At 38.3% G+C, this 19407-nt stretch overlaps 2 protein-coding genes across 7 annotated transcripts in view; one reads left to right on the top strand and one right to left on the bottom strand.

Annotated features, from left to right (window-relative positions):
* Positions 1-16993, bottom strand: part of Tpr (translocated promoter region, nuclear basket protein) — a 59536-nt gene extending 42543 nt beyond the window's left edge. For 2 of the 3 annotated variants that reach the window (XM_029482349.1, XM_029482354.1), the window contains exons 1-12: positions 16823-16910; positions 16176-16478; positions 14682-14786; positions 11353-11426; positions 7644-7740; positions 6281-6384; positions 5946-6110; positions 3424-3516; positions 2568-2648; positions 2397-2484; positions 1071-1211; positions 650-741 (exon numbers count right to left, since the gene is read on the bottom strand). In XM_029482349.1, coding sequence (XP_029338209.1) covers positions 650-741; positions 1071-1211; positions 2397-2484; positions 2568-2648; positions 3424-3516; positions 5946-6110; positions 6281-6384; positions 7644-7740; positions 11353-11426; positions 14682-14786; positions 16176-16478; positions 16823-16892 — 1413 coding nt within the window. In that variant the 5' untranslated portion in view covers positions 16893-16910. Of the gene's footprint in view, positions 1-649; positions 742-1070; positions 1212-2396; positions 2485-2567; positions 2649-3423; positions 3517-5945; positions 6111-6280; positions 6385-7643; positions 7741-11352; positions 11427-14681; positions 14787-16175; positions 16479-16822 lie in introns of all 3 variants that reach the window. The other variant, XM_021154820.2, reaches the window with a different exon arrangement.
* Positions 16759-19407, top strand: part of Odr4 (odr-4 GPCR localization factor homolog) — a 32182-nt gene continuing 29533 nt past the window's right edge. The window contains exon 1 of one of the 4 annotated variants that reach the window (XM_029482388.1): positions 16759-17146. The gene's annotated coding sequence lies outside the window, so the exon portion shown is untranslated. Of the gene's footprint in view, positions 17233-19407 lie in introns of all 4 variants that reach the window. The other 3 variants (XM_021154749.2, XM_029482374.1, XM_029482378.1) reach the window with 3 other exon arrangements.

The following is a 19407-nucleotide window of genomic DNA, read 5'->3' as shown; positions in this document are numbered from 1 at the left end:
TTCACTAAGTTGAAGTGTATTGACAGGAGTATGTAGTTTATGGAGGCTCATATGAACATACCACTTACATAAAAGTGAGTATTTGTTATTTGTAAGTAGTTATTTGCCACATATAACTACTTAACAGTTAAAAAGTTCATTTCTTGTTTAGACTTATTTATATGTGTGTGGGGGGATGGGGGGCGTGCATGACTATGTTCATTTGAGCGAAGGTACATGAGAAGGCCAGAGGGTGGGGAAGGCTGCTATGAACTGCTTGACGTGGGTACTGGGAATTGCACTTGGGACCTCTAAAGAGCAGTAGGTACTTTAACCACTGAGGCACCTCTTCAGCCTAGCACCCCCCTCCTTTGATTTTTAAAACATTATTGATGTGTGTGAAAAATGTATCTATGAGTGCAGGTGCATGTCCAGTGTGTCAGATGATAACTTCTGTGAGCTGCTTCTCTTAACACAGGCTTTGAGGACAGGAATATGTTTATGAGAATGCCAGCTCAAGTGTTTTACTCATGGAAGTGCCTCACTGGCCAAAGAAAACCTTTAAAAAATTGCCTGCTAATTATCAGGTAATTACATAAATTGGGGGAGGGGAAGATAAGACCCCTGAGTACTTCAGTAACAATGAAACATGATCTAGTATCATTCTTACCTCAGTTAATTTCATGCCAGGCTTTACAATTTTAGCTACAGCTGCTGCGGTGGGAGACATGGCTGCAAGCTCTTCTTCAGACAATATAGCTCCTGTGCAAACACAATTTTTTTTTTTTTTGCCTTTTTGCAAAATTGCAAAACTGAAAGCCACTAATAAATATTTAAAGTGAAGGAATAGTGACATTAAATGTATTTTTTACTTATTATATTGCAAATATATCACAAAGATGGCAACCACACAACAATTAAAAATAACTATTCTAGGAATTAATAATATTGTGGTCAAATGGTATTTATATCTGATGATGCCGTAAAGACTTATAGTATATTATTTTTCAAATAATCAAGTTTGTCTATTGCAGCATAGATATGTTCGAGCAGCTCAAGGAATGAACAGGTAGCAAGTGTCTTAGTCACACCTTTACGTTTTGTAGCAGAAAGCAGGTCATTTGCATTGTCTAATTCCTTCTCCAATTTTCCTATTTTCTCAAGCATTTCTTTTTCCATCTGATCTTTAGATTCTTCCACTTGTAGAAGATGATCTTGTATTGTTTTGTTGGCTAAGCATTTTAAAAGACAGAATATTGAAAACCATCATTAAAATATTGCAGTTTATAAATTAAAACACTAAGAATCTTTCCTTCTAGAGACATTAAATCCTAGAGGCTACGCTTGATGACTATTATCACTCAAAGCCTGGCTCTACTTGTCAGCCTTTAAATGTTTCAGTCTGATGAGTCTAGTCGAGGCTCTTTTTTAATATTTCTCACCAACAAAACCACAAGAGAGTATGAATAACAGAGAATGACCACTATGTACATCTTCGGAATCAATTTTGTCCTTTAGTTGAAAACAGAAAAAAAAAAAAAAAAAGAATAGAAAGGATAAATATTAAGATAAAGATTCTAGACACTGCTGACCTTGCATTTCCCTGGATCCCATCTGTTAGATTCAGCTGTGGCTTGAAAACAATCAGATAAAAAAGTAGTATCTGTACTGAAAACGCAGGCCACTTTCACACCATCCCCCAAACCAAAAAGCATGCGCTACTTCCACTGCATTGAGTACTGTGACTAGCCTAAATTAGCTGAGGTAAGGAGACAGGCAGATGTGGACAGGTTACAAGCAAGGCCTAGATCACTTTAAGTGAGAGGACTGAGGATCTTTAAGTATTCTTGATGGATCCTGGTACCAATTCTTTAGATGTTAAGTTTATCTACATATGCTTAAAATTCTATCTCCTTGAGTTTTCTTCAGCTTAACTGCAAAACTGTAGTTTCTGCTAGTTCAAAATTTCAACAAGGAAACATTCCTGAATCTATGAGCTACAACCTACCTAGAAGCCTAAAGCTTATGAAGGTCCAGGTATGTAACTTGAACCAATAGTCACTTGGAATCCCTGAGGTCAGCATCTCTAAGATTACATTCGGGTTTCTATTTAACAAAGTGTATCCACTATGGATGACTGACTAAACACGCTCACCCACAGACTGACAGTGTAAGAGAGCACCCAGAATGTCTAAGACAAAGGAGGAAAACACCACCAACTTAGCATCTCTATTTTCAAATACACTACTTGCTTTAAAATATAATTCCAATCTTCTTAGCCTAGGCTTTTTCTTTTCCATGAAGTTTTGTCCTGGTTAAAGCTAATCCTTATTTTAAATTAAATCAGTTTTGAAGAAATTTGAAATAAATTTGAAGAAATGTACAACAAAACCACCTCCTCACATTCTAAGTCCTACCTTCTCCTGCTTCTTTGAGCAGTTTGTGCAGCTCGTCCACTGCCCGGGTTAGCTCATTACTCTTTGCCTCTGAGTCATCAGCAGCGCTCTGAAAGGTAATCACAAAGTCAGCACCAGGCAGTACTCCAACACCAGGAGACGGACTAACGTGTGTGCCGCCAGAGGACTTACCTTGTAGAGGTTAGAGAGCTTTATGTGAGCATTTAACTCATTGTGGAATTTCTCTTCCATACTGGCCTGCTGTTCTTTGGCCTAAAAATAAAGTAAAAGATCAACTTTATATGTATATACCAGCAAGTACAGCTTGAATATTTAAGATATTTATGAAACATCAAGACAGAAAGTTCCTTTTGTAAAGACTACAAATGAAACTGATTTCTGATAGTAAATTACTTTGAGAATCAAATAATACCCATCAAGCAAAATAACAAAATTAAAATGAAATCACACTGGTTTTGTACCTAGTACTTTGTCTAAAACATGTAACTGTTGTTTATGATTCTATCAGCTTAGAAAATATTTAGAGCCACTCTGGTTGTTTTATGGAGAAAGATGAGAACATGGTCTCAGACAGGTATGGTAGTGTAGGCTTACAATCCTATCATTAATGAACTGAGAAGGAGTAAGAATTTGAAGCCAGCTTGAGGGCTAAAGAAGTAGGGCCCATCCATTCTGGAAAACATAGTAAGATATTATCTAAAAATAACAAAAACAAAAATATTTGACAATATTTTGCCAAGTAACACAAATATACATGCTTTCATAATTTTGTAAGTGAAACTTATTTGAGGGATTGGCACATAGCTCCACTAGTAGAATCTTGACTAGTGTGTATAAAAACCAGTGTGATGGGAGTACACCTCTAATCCCAGAACTTTGGAGGTGGAAATAGGAGGTTTAAGAGTTCAAGGCTATCCTTGGCTATACTGTAAGCCTTAAGGCCAGCCCAGGGAGATCAAACTAAACCAAACCACCACCACAACAAAAATCAAAACAACAAAAATATTTTTAAGAGGTCACCATATACCTCTTTTAATTTTGTCAACAAATCCTCTACATGTTTCTGAAGATGTTCATTTGATGTTTTCAAGCCATTCATCTGTTCTTCCAGTCTCAAAACCTATAAACAAATGGGGGAAAGACTCATAACAACTGAGATCATTTGATATGGTTTATACTGTCAAAAGTAAAATATATCCCCTCCAAAAAATGGAAATTTATAATATATAGACATGACTAAGAAAATATGGTTATGATTAATAAGACCTTATTCCTCTGTCATCATCATGCAATGTGATGAAATTCTTTTAGCATATATTCCAGCCTCTACAAAATTCCTCCTGCCCACTGTGTCTATTGAGTATGTAGTATAAAAGCCCAGTGGATCTGAAGTCTACCTACAACGATCTCTGAAAGAGCAGAGAGGAGCCAAAAAAGGCACTTGACTGCACCACTGTGCCCTTTACCAATGGAGCTCTAGCTTCATACAGGCAATGCCACCGAAAGTGCTTGGTCCCCAGCAGCAGGAGAAAGACCACCTCTAGTTCAGATAGTAGATATAACTCAAAAATGGTTTACTTTTGAGAAATTCACCAAAAAGATTCTCATAAAAGTACAAGTTTCAGATAATATTAAGATCAGACTACTGTATTTAGTGAAAGAAAGCAGACACAATCCAGCTGGTCCTTTCCCAGTGTATGACCTGGATACAGTCTCTTGAAAATCACCTCAGAGAAGACTCCTGAACCTTGTTGGAGGCCCATACCAAGTTCCTTACCATCTACACTGTGGAAACATTGCAGGGCTTCTTTTAAGAGAGCTGTTCTAGACGTCTGAGAGCGTTTGTCCACTATATACGCTCACAGTAAACCTCACTTACTTCCTCAGAAGTAAGTAACATCTTGGGCCCTGGAGATGATGCAATAAGAATTCTCTGCCACAGAACCTTTGTTCTTTTTCCTCTTCTCCATAAGCCATATCTCTATTCATGCATAAAATGTTATAATTGACACCATCTTCAGCCAGCTTAGGTGAACACTGGATATGCTATGTCAAATACAAATCCTTATGTGGTCTTAGAGATACTAGTTTACCACATGATAAATTAAACAGATATTCCAAATGATTACTAATTCGTTCAAATTACATTCTTGGACCTTTAGACAAGCTTTAGGTTTTTATATAGGTTTTAGGCTTTTAGATTCACTCATTAAAAAACAAAAAAAAAAAAACAACAAAAAAAACCTCCTTGTTAAAAGTTCAAACTGGCAAAAACTACAGACAACAGTTCAGTTAAATTATGTCCAGAATTGAAGAAAACTCAAATGAAAGATAATTTTAACCATAAGCAGATAAACTTTTAATTCTAATTTTACTGTCATTAGCAATTAGAGCACTGGGTTGATACTAAAAATGCTTCCATATTATCATCATGTCATTCTGTAGTGAATGATTCCACAGGGAATTATTTGGTTTGGACCCTTAGGATGCATTTTTATCTAAGAAAGAATTAACAATGGTCAACTGTATCTAGGCAACTCAATATCTCAATGATTGGAAAATAAGGTGAATGTTGTTGAGAAATTTTAATGGTACTACTGTTGTTCCACTCACAAACCTGACATTGTTATAGTTTTCCAGCAGGAGTACATGCTTTTAAATGGTTCCTCTGTAGAATACTTCCCTTGCCATAATTATAAATTAGGTTACAATCAGAAATCTGTTGAACATTAACTATTGTAACTGACTCTACTGAAAAGATTAGTCCTGATCCAAAAACATTTTTCAAGCTCTTAGTCAAAAGTTATTTTAGGTAAGATGACTACCGTGGACTCTGATCTACACAATGAAAAGTGTGTTAACAGCAGCTCCTGATACCCCAGGGTAAACATAGGTGGTACTGTAGAAACTACAAGGTTAAAACATGGAGAGACTTCTTACAGGTCAACCTTTACTTGATGCTCATTTCTTTCTTTGATTTTAAATGGCCTTGTTATGAATTACCATAGTAATCATGTACTGCATTCTCTTAATGTCTGCATGCAACCACTCAGTGCACCAAATGTCTCCCTTCCGTAAGAGTAACAAGAAAACAGACCATTCAACTGAACTTACATCTCTATATCGTAACAGAAAGAGGAGCAAAGGCTCCGGGTTTACTGTTTCTCCAAATGGATAAGACTGACCAAAAAAGGAAACTAAATATACAGGAGTTCATTAGCCTGAGGCTGTCCTTGTACTTTAAGTTTCCATTGTCATACAATGCAAAATTAACAGTGTACTCTAAGTCAAAATCAACTGATGGAAAAATGTTTGAACATAATTCGCAAAAACAGGTCTACTTCTTAAACATATCTTTGGAAAGAAAGGCTTAGTATTAGAGTGGGTGGTATTAAAAAGTCCTTACAAATTCCTCTAAACATTCCCCTAGGTTACAGTGGAACTCTGCTGTCACATGCAATGCACGTTTTGTAACTGAGGAGGTGGAAGTGTCACTTACTGATGAACAAAGGCCACCTCCACCGTAAGCAAGGCACATTTACTACTCACCTCTTCTTTTTTGTTTTCAAGATTACACTTAAGTTCCAGAATTTCATTTCCTTTTTCTCTTCCTAGAGCCAACAGCTCATCAGTTTTGGTTTTCAACTCTGTGTTCAGCCATGAATTTTGATTGTGTAGCAATTCCTTTTCTTGTTCTAAGCGTTTTTCTCGATACTAAAAAGACAATTTTAAAATAATATTTAACTATTTTTAAATAAAGGTAGCTCAGGGATACATGATCTTTTATTTCAGAGTAGAAATTAGATTAAGGTACCACAAAATACAGTAACAAGTAGATCCTTAGGCATTTGAGTCCGCATTTATTGGGAACCAATATTACTTGCCTTCACAGCAACATCAGAAGCTTGAAGTTCATCCAGTTTTAACTGAAGTTCACCCTTCGTCGTATTGCTTTCTTTAAGTTTTTCATTTAGACGTTTAACATCCTCTAGAAAGGAGGATGAGAGTGAGCATTTGAAAATAATGAGGAGCTAACACTCACAGAAACTAAGTAACAAAATGTTATTAGAAACATAAACCTTTAATACAAAGTAAGTGCTTTTTAACTCCCTGTTTTAGCTTGCTTCTGTCATAATTACAAACTAAATTTCTATTTAAAATCTTTTTATTTTATTATAACCATTTAAGTTAAAAGGTAATAAGAAATATAAAAATTGTCCATTAAAAATTTAATCATTTAATATTTTTTCTGTTCTTCAATAACCATGTTTTTATGAAACTAATTCATTTAATCCTAATTACCATCAGCCAGCTAATCAACACAATCAGCAAACATTCCGATGTCACTCTCTTCTAAAAATCAAATTCCAAGCTGTGTATTACTATACAACATAAACATGTGAACATTTTTCCTATTTACAGAAATTAAATTTTTAAAAAAGCCCAAAGACAAGTATCACTAACTGTTTAAAACTCATTTTTGACAAATATATCAAACAGTATGGCGATACATTTTATATTCCTGTCTCCTAAATTCAATATTTTTTCTGTTTAAAAAAATTCTTAAGACCCTTTTATACCACTGTAATGAACTTTAGTCGTTTTTGTCCAGTGTTCCCCCGTATCTCCTTCCTTTTTCTGCAAATAGCCTTCTTCATAGAGTCTACGTCTATACTCTGACCTCTGCTAACCTTCTCGTGGCTTCTTTTCACGGTCCAGTGAATTTAATTACACTTGCTCTCACTTATGAACTGCAACATGAACATGTGTTACCTGGGCCACACTTGCAAGACACTGAGCCCGCCAATCCCATCTCAGAAGGGTGTGGGGTCCACAATGCTTACCTCTCCCGGAAGTACTGACAGTGGTTGCTGAGGGAGGGTGTTTTTTTCAGTGTGCAGTCAGGTAAGCTGCCCATTCTCTAGTTTGATTTATTCTTTTATTTATTTTCAAGACAGGGTTTCTCTATGTAGCCCAGGCTACCCTAAAACTATATAAAATAGGCTGGCCTTGAACTCAGATCTGCCTGCCACCGAATCCTGAGTACTGGGATTAAAAGGCAGGTAACATGATACCTGGCCAACATCTTAATAATGGCTAGCGATATGTATACAGAAGCAACAACAGTATTTTTAAACTGAACTTCCACACTAAAGAAACAGAACAAAGAAATATAACATCAGAAGCAACTCCTAGCACCAACAATAACAAAGAATGCAGTTAAAGGCACAGTTTTTTTTTTCATACCTGTTAAATATTCAACTTCCTGAGATAACCTCTCATTGGTTCTGATTAAATCTCTTTTTTCAGCTTCTAACTCTTCCTTTGCTCTTGTAAACTGGCTCTGTCATATCAAGAAACACCAAGTTCAAGAATGTAAGTTAAACAATACAGGTACTTGAATCATCAATTCAACTAACATTAGCAGTTACTTAAAAAATGCTTTCTTTCCTTATAACTTAGGTATCAACAAATTAAAAAATACTTTTAATCGTAACACCTCTATTTCTGAGTTTTAAATTAATTTTTCCTAGGCTTATGAATGCATGTCACTCATTACACCGAAGTGCCCCAATGATTTATACAGCCTTTATATTTGGCTATGTAATAGATAATTTGCATGTCTTCAAAAACCAACTGTGGGAACTATCACACATTTGTGTTTGGGTTCAATTACCTCTTCAGAGCTTCCTTACGAGGTCTTTAGAGTCATAAGCAACAAAACCAACCAGTTAACCAACAACTGAGCATTTAGAACAAGCTGGGTGTAACATGTCAACACATGGCAGTGAAACACAATTATCTTACTATATTGCTTTAACCTGCATTTTCCTGTTACTACAAACATTTTGTGTTCTCATTCATTACTTATAATATACTTCCTTTGCATGTATTTTTCTTGTAGCAGTTTCCTTTTCACCTGAAAGAAGTCATATATTATAAACAGATTTTGGCTCATATGCATATTTTTATGTAAAGAATGTTAAACTTCAAATGTAAAGTTTTACATTTCCTATTACAAGCTGAGAAACATTAATGTACCTACCAATCATTTATACATATTTCTTTTGCCTCTATCTCCAACGGTTTTTAAAAAGATTTATTTACTTTTAGAAAGAGACCGTAACTCAAAAAGTTTAAGACCACCCTTAGAACATAAGGAGGGCCAGAGCCATGGCTCAGGGAACAAAGGCCATGTTGCTAATTCTTGATTGGTCTCTATTCATTGAGGTAATGTTTCAACTGAACCTAGAGCTCACCAAGACAGCGAGTCCATGTTGTCTTTATAGTCTATTACAGGCAATCACTTAGTACTTCTGCCCTGAAATTACAAAATGGCAGCCATACCCACCAAGCACTTGTGAGTTCTAGGGATTCAACCTACGGTTCTCAAGCCTGATGCATGTGATTTACGTGCTGAGCCATCTGCACAGACCTACTCTAAGTCCTTAAAATGCTTTCACACTTAGAAACCTCTTTTAAATAAAACTGTTTATATATAAAGTGTATAACATATATAGATAAAACCATACCAAATCATCATTATAGTTAAGTGAATAAATCTCATTTGTTTTATCAGAGTGGCTAAAAAAAATCTATTTCACCAAGTTATAACACAATACAGTTTTATTAACTAGAACCTTCTATACATTTGTGAGACTTTTTCACTCTACATATTTGTTCCTTCAACCTGCATTTCCTTCACCCCGCCAATCAGCTTGATCTCTGTTTCCAAATATCTGACTAATTTCTTTGATGACTCTAGATAAGCAACATCATTTCTCTGTGTATGGCTTATTCAGATGTTCTCTATATTTGCCCATTCTGTGCACATAACATTTTTTTTTTGAGACCAAATATTATACTGTGTGTAAACATAAGCAGATTTTCTTTATCCAGCTGTCTATGACTAACTACAGGTTGTTTTCAAACTTTTGACTACTTTGATCCATGCAGCAATGAACATAAATGAGTATGCCTACTTTTACAATGTAAAGATTCCTCTGAATATTATACCCAGAAGGAGGACTGCTAGGTCATTCTATGTTTAGTTTATGAACCTCTATGTTGTTTTTCACATTGGATGTATCAAGCTACACATAAATCAGCAATGTACAATCAGCAAGAAATAAGAACCATTCCCTTTTCCCTGTATTCCTGCCAACATCTTTGATAATAACCATGTGTTATCATCAAACTGTGTGTTCATGCATTTTTCTTACGTCTTTTACAATTAACAAATGAGACCTTTTCATATACCTGATCATTACTGTCTTCTTTGAAAATAAGTCTTTTGTCCATTTTCAAAGAAAATTACTTATTTCTACTACTATTTCTTTATAAAACTTGGATAATATGCCTTTGTCAGAGAAGTGGCTTACAGATATTCCCCTGCCCCCTGTTCCTGATAGCTACTGTTAAGCTTTATTTCCTTTGTAGCACACAGGGTCTCCCGTTTGCTCTGGTCATAATTAATTTTGTTCTTATGGCTTAAACATTTGGTGTGATTTCTAAAGAGACCATTGTCAAATTCAAAGGCTGACAGTTTTAGCTCTGTTGTCTTCCAGTTTTATAGTTCCAAGAAAAACAAACAAACAAACAAACAAACAAACCAAAACCAAACCTACTACCACCAAACCAATTTTCTGTTATGGTACTCCATATTCATTCTATTGTATTTTGTGTTTCTAAGCAACATTATCATTCATTAGAACAACAATTTTCATATTTTGTTCTCTAGTGTCCTTGTAAAATATTAACTTTTAAATATACCTAAAAATGTTTTTACAAATGTGACTGTTTACTTATTTTCAATAGAAACCAGCTGCTTCAGAAATGGCCATCTAAGGACCATAGTTTGGATTCTAGTCTGTGGCATTATTGCTCAATGATATTATTAACATCATAAGGTTTTTTTTAGGTCACCGAGGGTGTGCCTTTAAAGAAAAAAGTGGGTCACTAGACCCTCTGCTACCTATTCTTTGCATCCTATTCTGAGGTGAAGTTTCCTTCACCAAGATCTCCCTACCATGTTATGTGGCTTGCCATTGGCCCAAAACAATACAGCAAACTGATCTTGGACAGAAACCTGTAAAATTGTCAATGAAAATAAACCTCTATAGTTTATATAATTAAATAAGTAAGTTCTATGTTTTATTACAGTGTCTAACAGAAAGCTGACCTACAAGGCAGTTACACACCTAGTTCTCAATAATTTTGTTTTGTTAAATTGTATCTATTCGTGTGTCCACAGTTGTTCTGGGTTAGACTTCACTCTGCTGCTGTTTCATCAAACCTAGACTGTGTATCAGGACCTTGCATTAAAGCCTATATTAATTTGCAAACCCACTTCACCCAAGAACATGCTGTTATTTTTCCATATGTAAATACGTATTTTAAGTTTTCTGAAAACAGTTTTCTTTTAATACTGAGGCAAACAAAACAAAACCCAAACAAGAACAAATTAAAAATTTTAAAGGGCTCAAAGCACTGTATATTCCTTACAAATTAATTTACTGAAATATTTTGGGTATATTATGCTCCTATAAGGAATCTGAAAGCATGTTTTTCTTACAGAGTTTTGAAAAACAAACCTCAGTCTCAAATCAAATGTAATTTTAAAAGAATAGTCCTATATGGTTAAAGATTGGGTATCACTCTTCTTTTAAAAGAACATAGTAGCAACCCTTTCTATCACATTTAATCTGTTATTCTTATCATGGCTCTAAAGAAACAGTCAGCAATGTAGAGTGACCCAGCTCCCAAGTATATTAATATACCATGAATGCTGGGTTACTGTTGGAATTCAATAGATAATACATAAAAAAAAAACAACTCAAAGTCTATGTATGTACACATTTCTATTTATTTGTTGGCAGTTTCTAGTAGAATGCTTAACCTTCCATTGACTAGTATTGAGTACCTAAAAGCAGATATTTACTGGAAAGCTTTTTACCTGAATGCCTAGATTACGGTCTTGAGCAGTTTCCAGTTCTTTGTTTTTTTCAGTTAACACTTTTACTTGGTTATCTAGAGAAAAGGGATGTAGGAACACAGATATGTTAATTGAAAATTGTGTTTTTACCCAGCTACTACCATCACACATTTTTAAAATGAAGAACAGGAGTCCATACTGATTTATGACCATATTCCAAATTTGCAAATACATTCTGATCTTACTATATTCAAGACTAAAAGGTTTAAGTATGCTACAATCACATGTAAATAGTTTGTTCCCAATTTGTAGCAAAATTAGCAATGCCAATTTTTAAATTCCATTTTCTAGGTAAATTTATATAAAATAAAGTAAGCAGGCCAGGACCAATAAATATAATGTAATTTGACCCACATAAAATGCATTCAGTATATATTATAATAAACATCTGTAGTTCCATGTTTTTTAATCACTAAGAATCATGCCTTTCACATAGAAAAATGTTTGTGCTCTGTCTTATATTCATGACACGTTTGTCTTCCCATATATGTCTAGTCATTAGAATATATACAGTTATATAAGAAAAATACACATTTGAAAATTTCTTTCATGAAAGCATCTAAAGCCAGGCATAGATGTTCACATTTATAATCCCAGCACTTGGACGGCAGGGTAGATACAAGGATAGCTACAGCTACAAGGAGTTTGGGCTCCTCAGGTCTATCTAGTAAGACCTTTCTTTAAAGAGGAAACAAGCAAACCCTACATTATGTATAGGCAATTTTAAAAGATTTATTTTTATTTATGTGCACTTGTGTGCCCGTGTTAAGTAGAAGCCATGTGCGTACAGGTGCCCAGGAGTTAGAATTTTAGAAGGTCGTGGGCTTGTCAGCTACTTGATGTAGGAGCTGGGAACTGAACTTGGGTCATGTAGAACACCAAGTGCTCTTAATTACTTGAGCCATCTCCCAGTTCCTACACACAGGTAATTCAACAGGATTTTAAAAACTGTATCATGCTGGGCATGGTGGCACACGCCTTTAATCCTAGCACTTGGGAGGCAGAGGCAAGCGGATTTCTGAGTTCAAGGCCAGCCTGGTTACAGAGTGAGTTCCAAGACAGCCAGGGCTACACAGAGAAACCCTGTCTCGAAAAAACAAAAAAACCCACCCCCCAAAAAAACAAAATAAAAACTGTATCATTATAAAAGGAAAAAAAAAAAAACCATTACTCTATATTTTCTATTTTGTTTTACTTACTATTTTCTGTAATTGTGTACACAAATACACACTTCAAGTACAATTGTCCAACCTAGGAAGGAACTCCTTTTTGTCTACATTCATCTTTATCTTCACAAATACCTCACAAAAGAAGTAATCAGAGACATTCTCATGACATTCTTTAGCACCATTTCTGGGCAAGCCGTATTGTGCTTTGTTGAAGAGAAGCACAGTCCAGGCCGTGCACCACCAATGCCTGTGTCTACAGAGCTTTCTTTAAATGTCAGTGCATCCAAAGTAGCTGCAGAATTATACACTAAACAGCCAGAGAAAAGCTCAAGTTTACTTATGACTATGAGCTTCTTGTGTTCCTTTTTGATGAAATCAAATCAAACAAAAATTTTAGGTGGGCAGTGGTGGCGCACACCTTTAATCCCAGCACTCGGGAGGCAGAGGCAGGCGGATTCTGAGTTTGAGGCCAGCCTGGTCTACAGAGTGAGTTCCAGGACAGCCAGGGCTACACAGAGAAACCCTGTCTTGGAAAAAACAAAACAAAACAAAACAAAAAACTTAAGCTACATTTAATTTAAAAGCTTTTCAACCCTTAAGTTTTCTTCTGTCCTCCTATGAAAGTCACAGGCTTCACCTAAACTCTTCCTAAGGAACCAAGCTTCATAGAAGAAATATGCTGGACTCACAAAAGCTGTAACAAGGTATAATGAAATCAGTAGCTTTTAAATTTTTCCTATGAAAACAAATCACTATTTAAATCTTCAAGTACACATTTAAGCTACTTCAATCACTCTCAATAGTACCTTTGATGTGTAAAGCTACGGAAACACACGCGCTTCCAACTACCTTTATCCTTTTTACAAAAGCCATCTACTTATGGCATGTGTGGCAAGAACACTTTTATTATTAGTCAGAATTAGAAACCAGGTCTGCAGACTGTGCCAGCCTATGTCCTTACCATACCTTTACTAAGGGGAACACAAACTGCAACTGCTCCGGACAAGGCCTCTGAGCATTTCCCACACTGTAAGTAGCTGCTCACAGAGAATGACGCTCAGAGAATGATGTGAGGGAGAGGGCACTGAGAAGGCACAGGTCTGAATGCCTTTAGTCAGAAGGTAGGGAAGGAAAGCTTAGGCTCTCTCAGAGAGAGCACTGTGTTCTTTTAAGGTTCCTGTGAGGAAGGAGTGAGCAGGAGGTATAGGCCCAAGGTCTGTTGACACCATCAAATTAGACTAAAACCACTATGGTTTTCTTTTCTTTTTTTTTGTGGTTTGGGTTGAGGAAGGTGTTTGCAAGGTCCCAAAGGCATTAAGTATGAGGAAATCATATGATTTACAAGATGTAACAGTTATGTTTTCTATTAACAAAAATCTCAATCTTTTGATTTTATCAATGAAGACTAGGGAGCCAGATGCTGGGGTGAAAGTTTGCAAGCTCACAGAGGCAGAGAAGGCAACCAGCTGAAGTTCCAGAACAAATGCTTCTCTCTCAAGATATTACAAAAAAGTCCTCCTTCAAACCTGATGTTTCTCCCTTCTACTTCCTGTATGCCTCTCTATTGGTCCTGACTTTCTCTTACTGTTTTTTTCTTTTTTGGTTTTTTCAAGATAGGGTTTCTCTGTGTAGCCCTGGCTGTCCTGGAACTCAGTCTGTAAACCAGGCTGGCCTTGAACTCAGAAACTTGCCTGCCTCTGCCTCTGCCTCTGCCTCCCAAGTGCTGGAATCAAAGGCGTGTGCCACTACTGCCTGGCTGTTTTGTTTTGTTTTTTTCTTAATAATCCTACATTTACTTCCTGTCAGCTGGTTGCTTGCTCTGCGTGTTTACAAAACTCATGCAGAAAGCTTCCCACATTAAAAGTGCGTGCCATGGCTGAGCCACACTACAACTACTAAAAACAGGTTTTCCCAGTAAACAACACAATTTTGGAGTCCATAGTGTGATCAGTCTTAGGCCTGAAGGCAGGAGGGCTAGGTATTTCTTACCTTGTTTGTATCCCTGATTAGGGCTTTGCCACCTGGAAAGTCTGTTTCCAGGAGGGGCAGCTCCCTGCATGTGTGATTTAAGGTGTAGCTGGGAATCCAAGAACAGTTATAAAGATATAATCAAATACTTACTTAGCTTCTCAAGCTCCAGCCTCAGGTTCTGACACTCCCGGGTCTCACTGAGAAGCCTCTCCTGACTCTGGGAGAGCCTCTTCTCTATCTCAAAGTATTGTTGTTCTACAAAAGACAAGTCCACGCACCATGAATAACATCATGCACACGTGCCCTTGAAAGCAGTATTAATACCACTGTTTATTTCTTCTAACACTGACTGCAAAACTTAAGATACACTATTGGAAAATTTAATCTTAATAAACAGATTAAACACTGAAAAGGACTTTCCCGTTATTCTTAACTGGCATATAAAGACAACATTGAATAAAAGGGGGTTCATAAATTAATTTCATCTAGGCAGGCAATGTTGTATCTTGTATTTTCTCCAGACCTCAGGAGATTATTAAACATTTAAATATAAGTTATCTAATAAATAAAAAAATACTTAATTAAAAAGTGCATTGTTTTAAAGGGGTTAATGTAAAAATAATTTAAACGATACCTAAATTTCTATAAAAATAAACGTGCAGACTTCCCACAAAAAGGGACTGCATTTGTCTACTTCATCCCATTATTGGGACATATAAATTACTCAATATTGACTGTGTGTAAATTAATTAACAGAATACAGTGTATTATACAAACTTCTTAAGAGTCACAAAATAACTGGATATTTTTACTTATCAACGTTGCTTGATAAGTAAGCACTTTATTGAAGAAAAAATTAAATCAGGTGGAAATTTCTAATCAATCTACCATACTATAGACCCCATTCCCTCAATTAATGATAAACCAAAACATATGACAAAAAATTCTGTTTTTTAAATAACTGCTTTCTTTCTCCCAAGAATATTTAAGCTATGTCTGTAATTTCCTTATACAAAAGCAACGACAAGAACTTACAAGCAGATCTTTTTATTATATATTTCCTATCAAGTCTCAACGCTCTGGGAGAACCACCATATATTCATTTATCGCAATTTCATTGCTCTTTCTAGTGCCGTCCTTTTGTATACAAATTTCTCATCGCGACCATCTACTGCATTATTAGATCACAGGGTGCTATACACACTAAAAACAAGGCACCGAAGGGGGGAAATGGGTAAAGGCTTATAAATGCAGGTAAGTAAAAAAAAAAGGGGGGGGAGGGAGGAGGTTACTGTCATTTAAAGTACAGCAAAACAGCATTAGATTAGGATTGCATAGTCCTAAAAATCTGGTGCAAACTGGGCCAAATTCTCCAGTTTCTGTCGGTGGGCCCATTGAGGAGTTTCCACAGAAGACCACGCTTAGTAAAAGGAAACCGAGATGAACGAAGGTGGTTTTAGATCTGGGAGGATCCCCCCGCCCCCCGATCTAAACCACACAGCGGGGAGAAGAGAGAAGGCCTCCGCTGCACATGGAGCCTGAGAAGCTGCTACCTGAACACCTCACCAGGGAGAAGAGGGCAGGCGTGCAAAGGAGGTCGGCCCCAGCTCCAAACCGGAGCGCGGAGAGCGTCTCCGCACTTACCACTCTCCACCTTAAATTTCTCGTGCCGCCCCTTCAGGCAGTCGATCTCCGACTGCTGCTCGGCCAGGAACTTCTCAAGTTTGTTCTGCGTCGACTTCGGCAGTTTGTTCAGTTCCGGGCGCTCCAGCACTTGCTGCAACACAGCCGCCATGTCGGCCGGGATCGCGGCAGCAGCCGCAGCGGCTGAAGGAGAAGCCAAGGAGCAAGGAGAAGCGCGGAGCCCAGCCGCCGGAGCCGCCCCGTCCGCTGCCTCGCTCGCGGTCTCCCGCGCGCCTGCCCGCCTGAGACTCCCGCGGCGGGACCCTGGGAAAGAGAGTCCCGCGTTAGACGCAGCCAGAGCCGCGCCGCCGCGCCCTCTCCGCGCACGCAGCCGCCGGGAGCTAGGCACGCTGGGAAAGCGAGTTCACAGCAGCCTCGGCCCCAGTTTTTTGGGAGATTTCACCGGTTTCCAGCCCCAGAGACTCTTGGGAAATGTAGTGTATTTCTCACCCGCTTAAGCGCGCTCAGGCCGCACCTCCCGTCCCACTTCCTTCTTTCTCCCCGCCCCCCGGCTCGCCTCCTATGGCTGTGAGGAGTGTCCGCGCGGGGGCGCTACATAAGTACGCAGCCACCCTCGTTCCTACCCCGGAGGAGCAAGACGACCTTACCGTCAAAACCCCGGGATGTCATGGGTACTCCTCTGTGGCCACTCCTAGAAGCCGAGCCACCAGAGGGCATGGATCACAGCAGGGCGTCTCGACAGGCTCTGGGCCACCGCCACGATCTTAACGGTGCCCCGAGAGGGGCGGGGTGCAGGCCTTCCTCGCTTGGGTAGAAGAGCTGCGGAGATGGGTGCGGGACGGCTTGCGTCATCAGTCTGCACCCGTTGGGGCCGCGACCCGCGTTTGGAGTAGGAAGTGTCTCTGCTGTCGCTTTCTGATGAGATCATTGGCTGTGGACGTGGGGACCTGAGTGGCACCTGGCCTTTGAAGGTAGCTACTTGTACCCTAACCCGAGTTCTCTCGCTGACAGAAAGTTCGAGGGATTTATTTGCCACATGTGCACATTCTGAGATCAAGTGAGTCGGCCAAGGAATGTGTGTGCACCGGGGCACCACCAGCTTCCTTCTCAGGGGGTGAAAAGAAAGGATCTAGGGACCATATGGAACAGTCAGTCACTCTGGTGCACACTCAAGCCCTGTTCGGAGGAGATTAGCCTGTGTCAAACCTCGTACCTACATGTTTTTGTGGGTGTGAGGTACTGAATGACTTAGTGCGAAATTAAAGTAGTCTGGTTAATATTTTAAACAGAAAAAAAAATCAAATTTTGTTGTTTATGTAGTAAGATGACATTGCAGGCAAATGTCTGATGTTGACGTTTTTAATTGGAAAACATTTTAACGACAGTTTTATTGAGACACTTGTCATTTTGCCACAGTAACAGAACTATGTCTGTTTCCCGAACACGACTCAGCAGTATCAGCGTGTACTTCGTTTCATGGCTGGTTACTTTTCTGGAAGAATTTGTTCACTCTTGATTGGAAATAAGGAGAGCACATGCCTGTGGTGTCAGCTACTGCGATTAAGAGGTGGGAGGGTTATCATTCCAGGACAGCCTGTGTTAGGAGTCAGGCTCTGTCTTAATGAGGGGGATGGGAGGGATTAAGCTAGTAGGATATTCATAACTGAATTCACAAGCTGAAGAAGAGGACAGGAGATGAGAACAGGAGGTGTTCTTGCAACGATTCAATTGAAGGGCTGAGTGTTCATTGCCACCGCGAGCAAAACAGATTGAGAGAACTTAAACTCCACCTTTCTCACTCACTACTTTAGTCATTTGGAGGAGTTATTTAACATTTCTTTTTGATTTCTTTATGTATAAAACAGAGATGACAATAATAGTACTTACCTTGCAGGAATTTGTATTAAATATCAATACATGTGAAGTCCTTAGAAAAATGCCCCATGTAGAATGGAAGCAATATAGATAATTGCAATTGCAGACTGGTTACCTAAGCGGCTGTTATTAGGAGTTGTCTCCTGGCAGCAATCACACATTTGTGCCTTCCCACCTTGCACAGTTTGTAGGAAACAGTCATTTTACAGTGAGTATTGGGTAAACAAAGTTGAGTCTCTCTCCTCTTAATGAACTAATCAGAAATTCAGCTTCCATATTTTAGAAACAAGAATATTGAAGTTCACCAATAAATTGTCATAGAGAATGCAGCTAAGGAGTAGATCTAAAATAAGAAATTAGACGTGTTGATGAATGGTATCGTTATTTCCTTATCCCAAGAGTGAGAAATAACTTTGATTTCTCATGGCTAATTGGTAATTATAATATTTGTTATTGTTGTTTTGTTTTCTTCCTGTGTCTTTCCAGGCAGGGTTTCACTCTTTAGATCAGATTGTCCCAGAACTCACTATATAGCTTTGGCTGGCCTCCAGCTCAAAGCGCCGTCTGTTTCGGTCTCAAGGGTACAGCAATTCCAGGCTGCACCACCATATCTGGCTTGGACTCTTGTTCCTTCCTTTCTTTTCTCAAAAGATTTTTGGATTTATTATCGTTTGGTGTGTATATTGGTGTGAACAAGCTACATGTGTGCAGACTTGAGAAGTGGGAGTCAGATTTCCAGGAGTTGCAGCTAAAGGCATTTGTGTACCACTGGACTTGGATGCTGGAAACCGAACCCAAGCTCTGTGGAAAAGCAGCATGGACTGCTAACCGTTAAGCCATCACTCTGGCCCCAAGGGAGTTCGTTCGTTCTTTCTTTCCTTTTTTTTTTTTTTTGACAGAGTTTTTCTGTGTTGCTGTGGCTGTCCTGGAACTCACTCTGTAGACCGGCTGGCCTCGAACTCAGAAATACACCTGCCTCTGCCTCCCAAGTGCTAGGATTAAAGGCGTTCGCCACGACTGCCTGGCATTGGGAGTTGTTTCTTATAGCACTGTACTAAGAATTCCAAAGCTGGGGGCTGGAGAGGTGGCTCAGCAGTTAAGACCACTGACTGCTCTTTCAGAGGTCCTAAGTTCAATTCCCATCAACCACATGGTCGCTCACAACCATCTGTAATGAGATCTGATGCCCTCTTCTGGTGTGTCTGAAGACAGCTACAGTTTACTCACATAAATAAATTTAAAAAGTTAAAAAAAAAAAAAAAAAAGATTTCCAAAGCTGTATTTCAGTTGTACAAAAAAGAATGCCTTATTTTATAAATAATCACTGCAAGACATAGGAGAGTTTTGGGAATGGGCC

The sequence above is a fragment of the Mus caroli genome, chromosome 1, assembly GCF_900094665.2.
Source record: "Mus caroli chromosome 1, CAROLI_EIJ_v1.1, whole genome shotgun sequence".
Lineage (NCBI taxonomy): Eukaryota > Metazoa > Chordata > Mammalia > Rodentia > Muridae > Mus > Mus caroli.
This window is presented reverse-complemented; position numbering and strand designations above follow the sequence as displayed.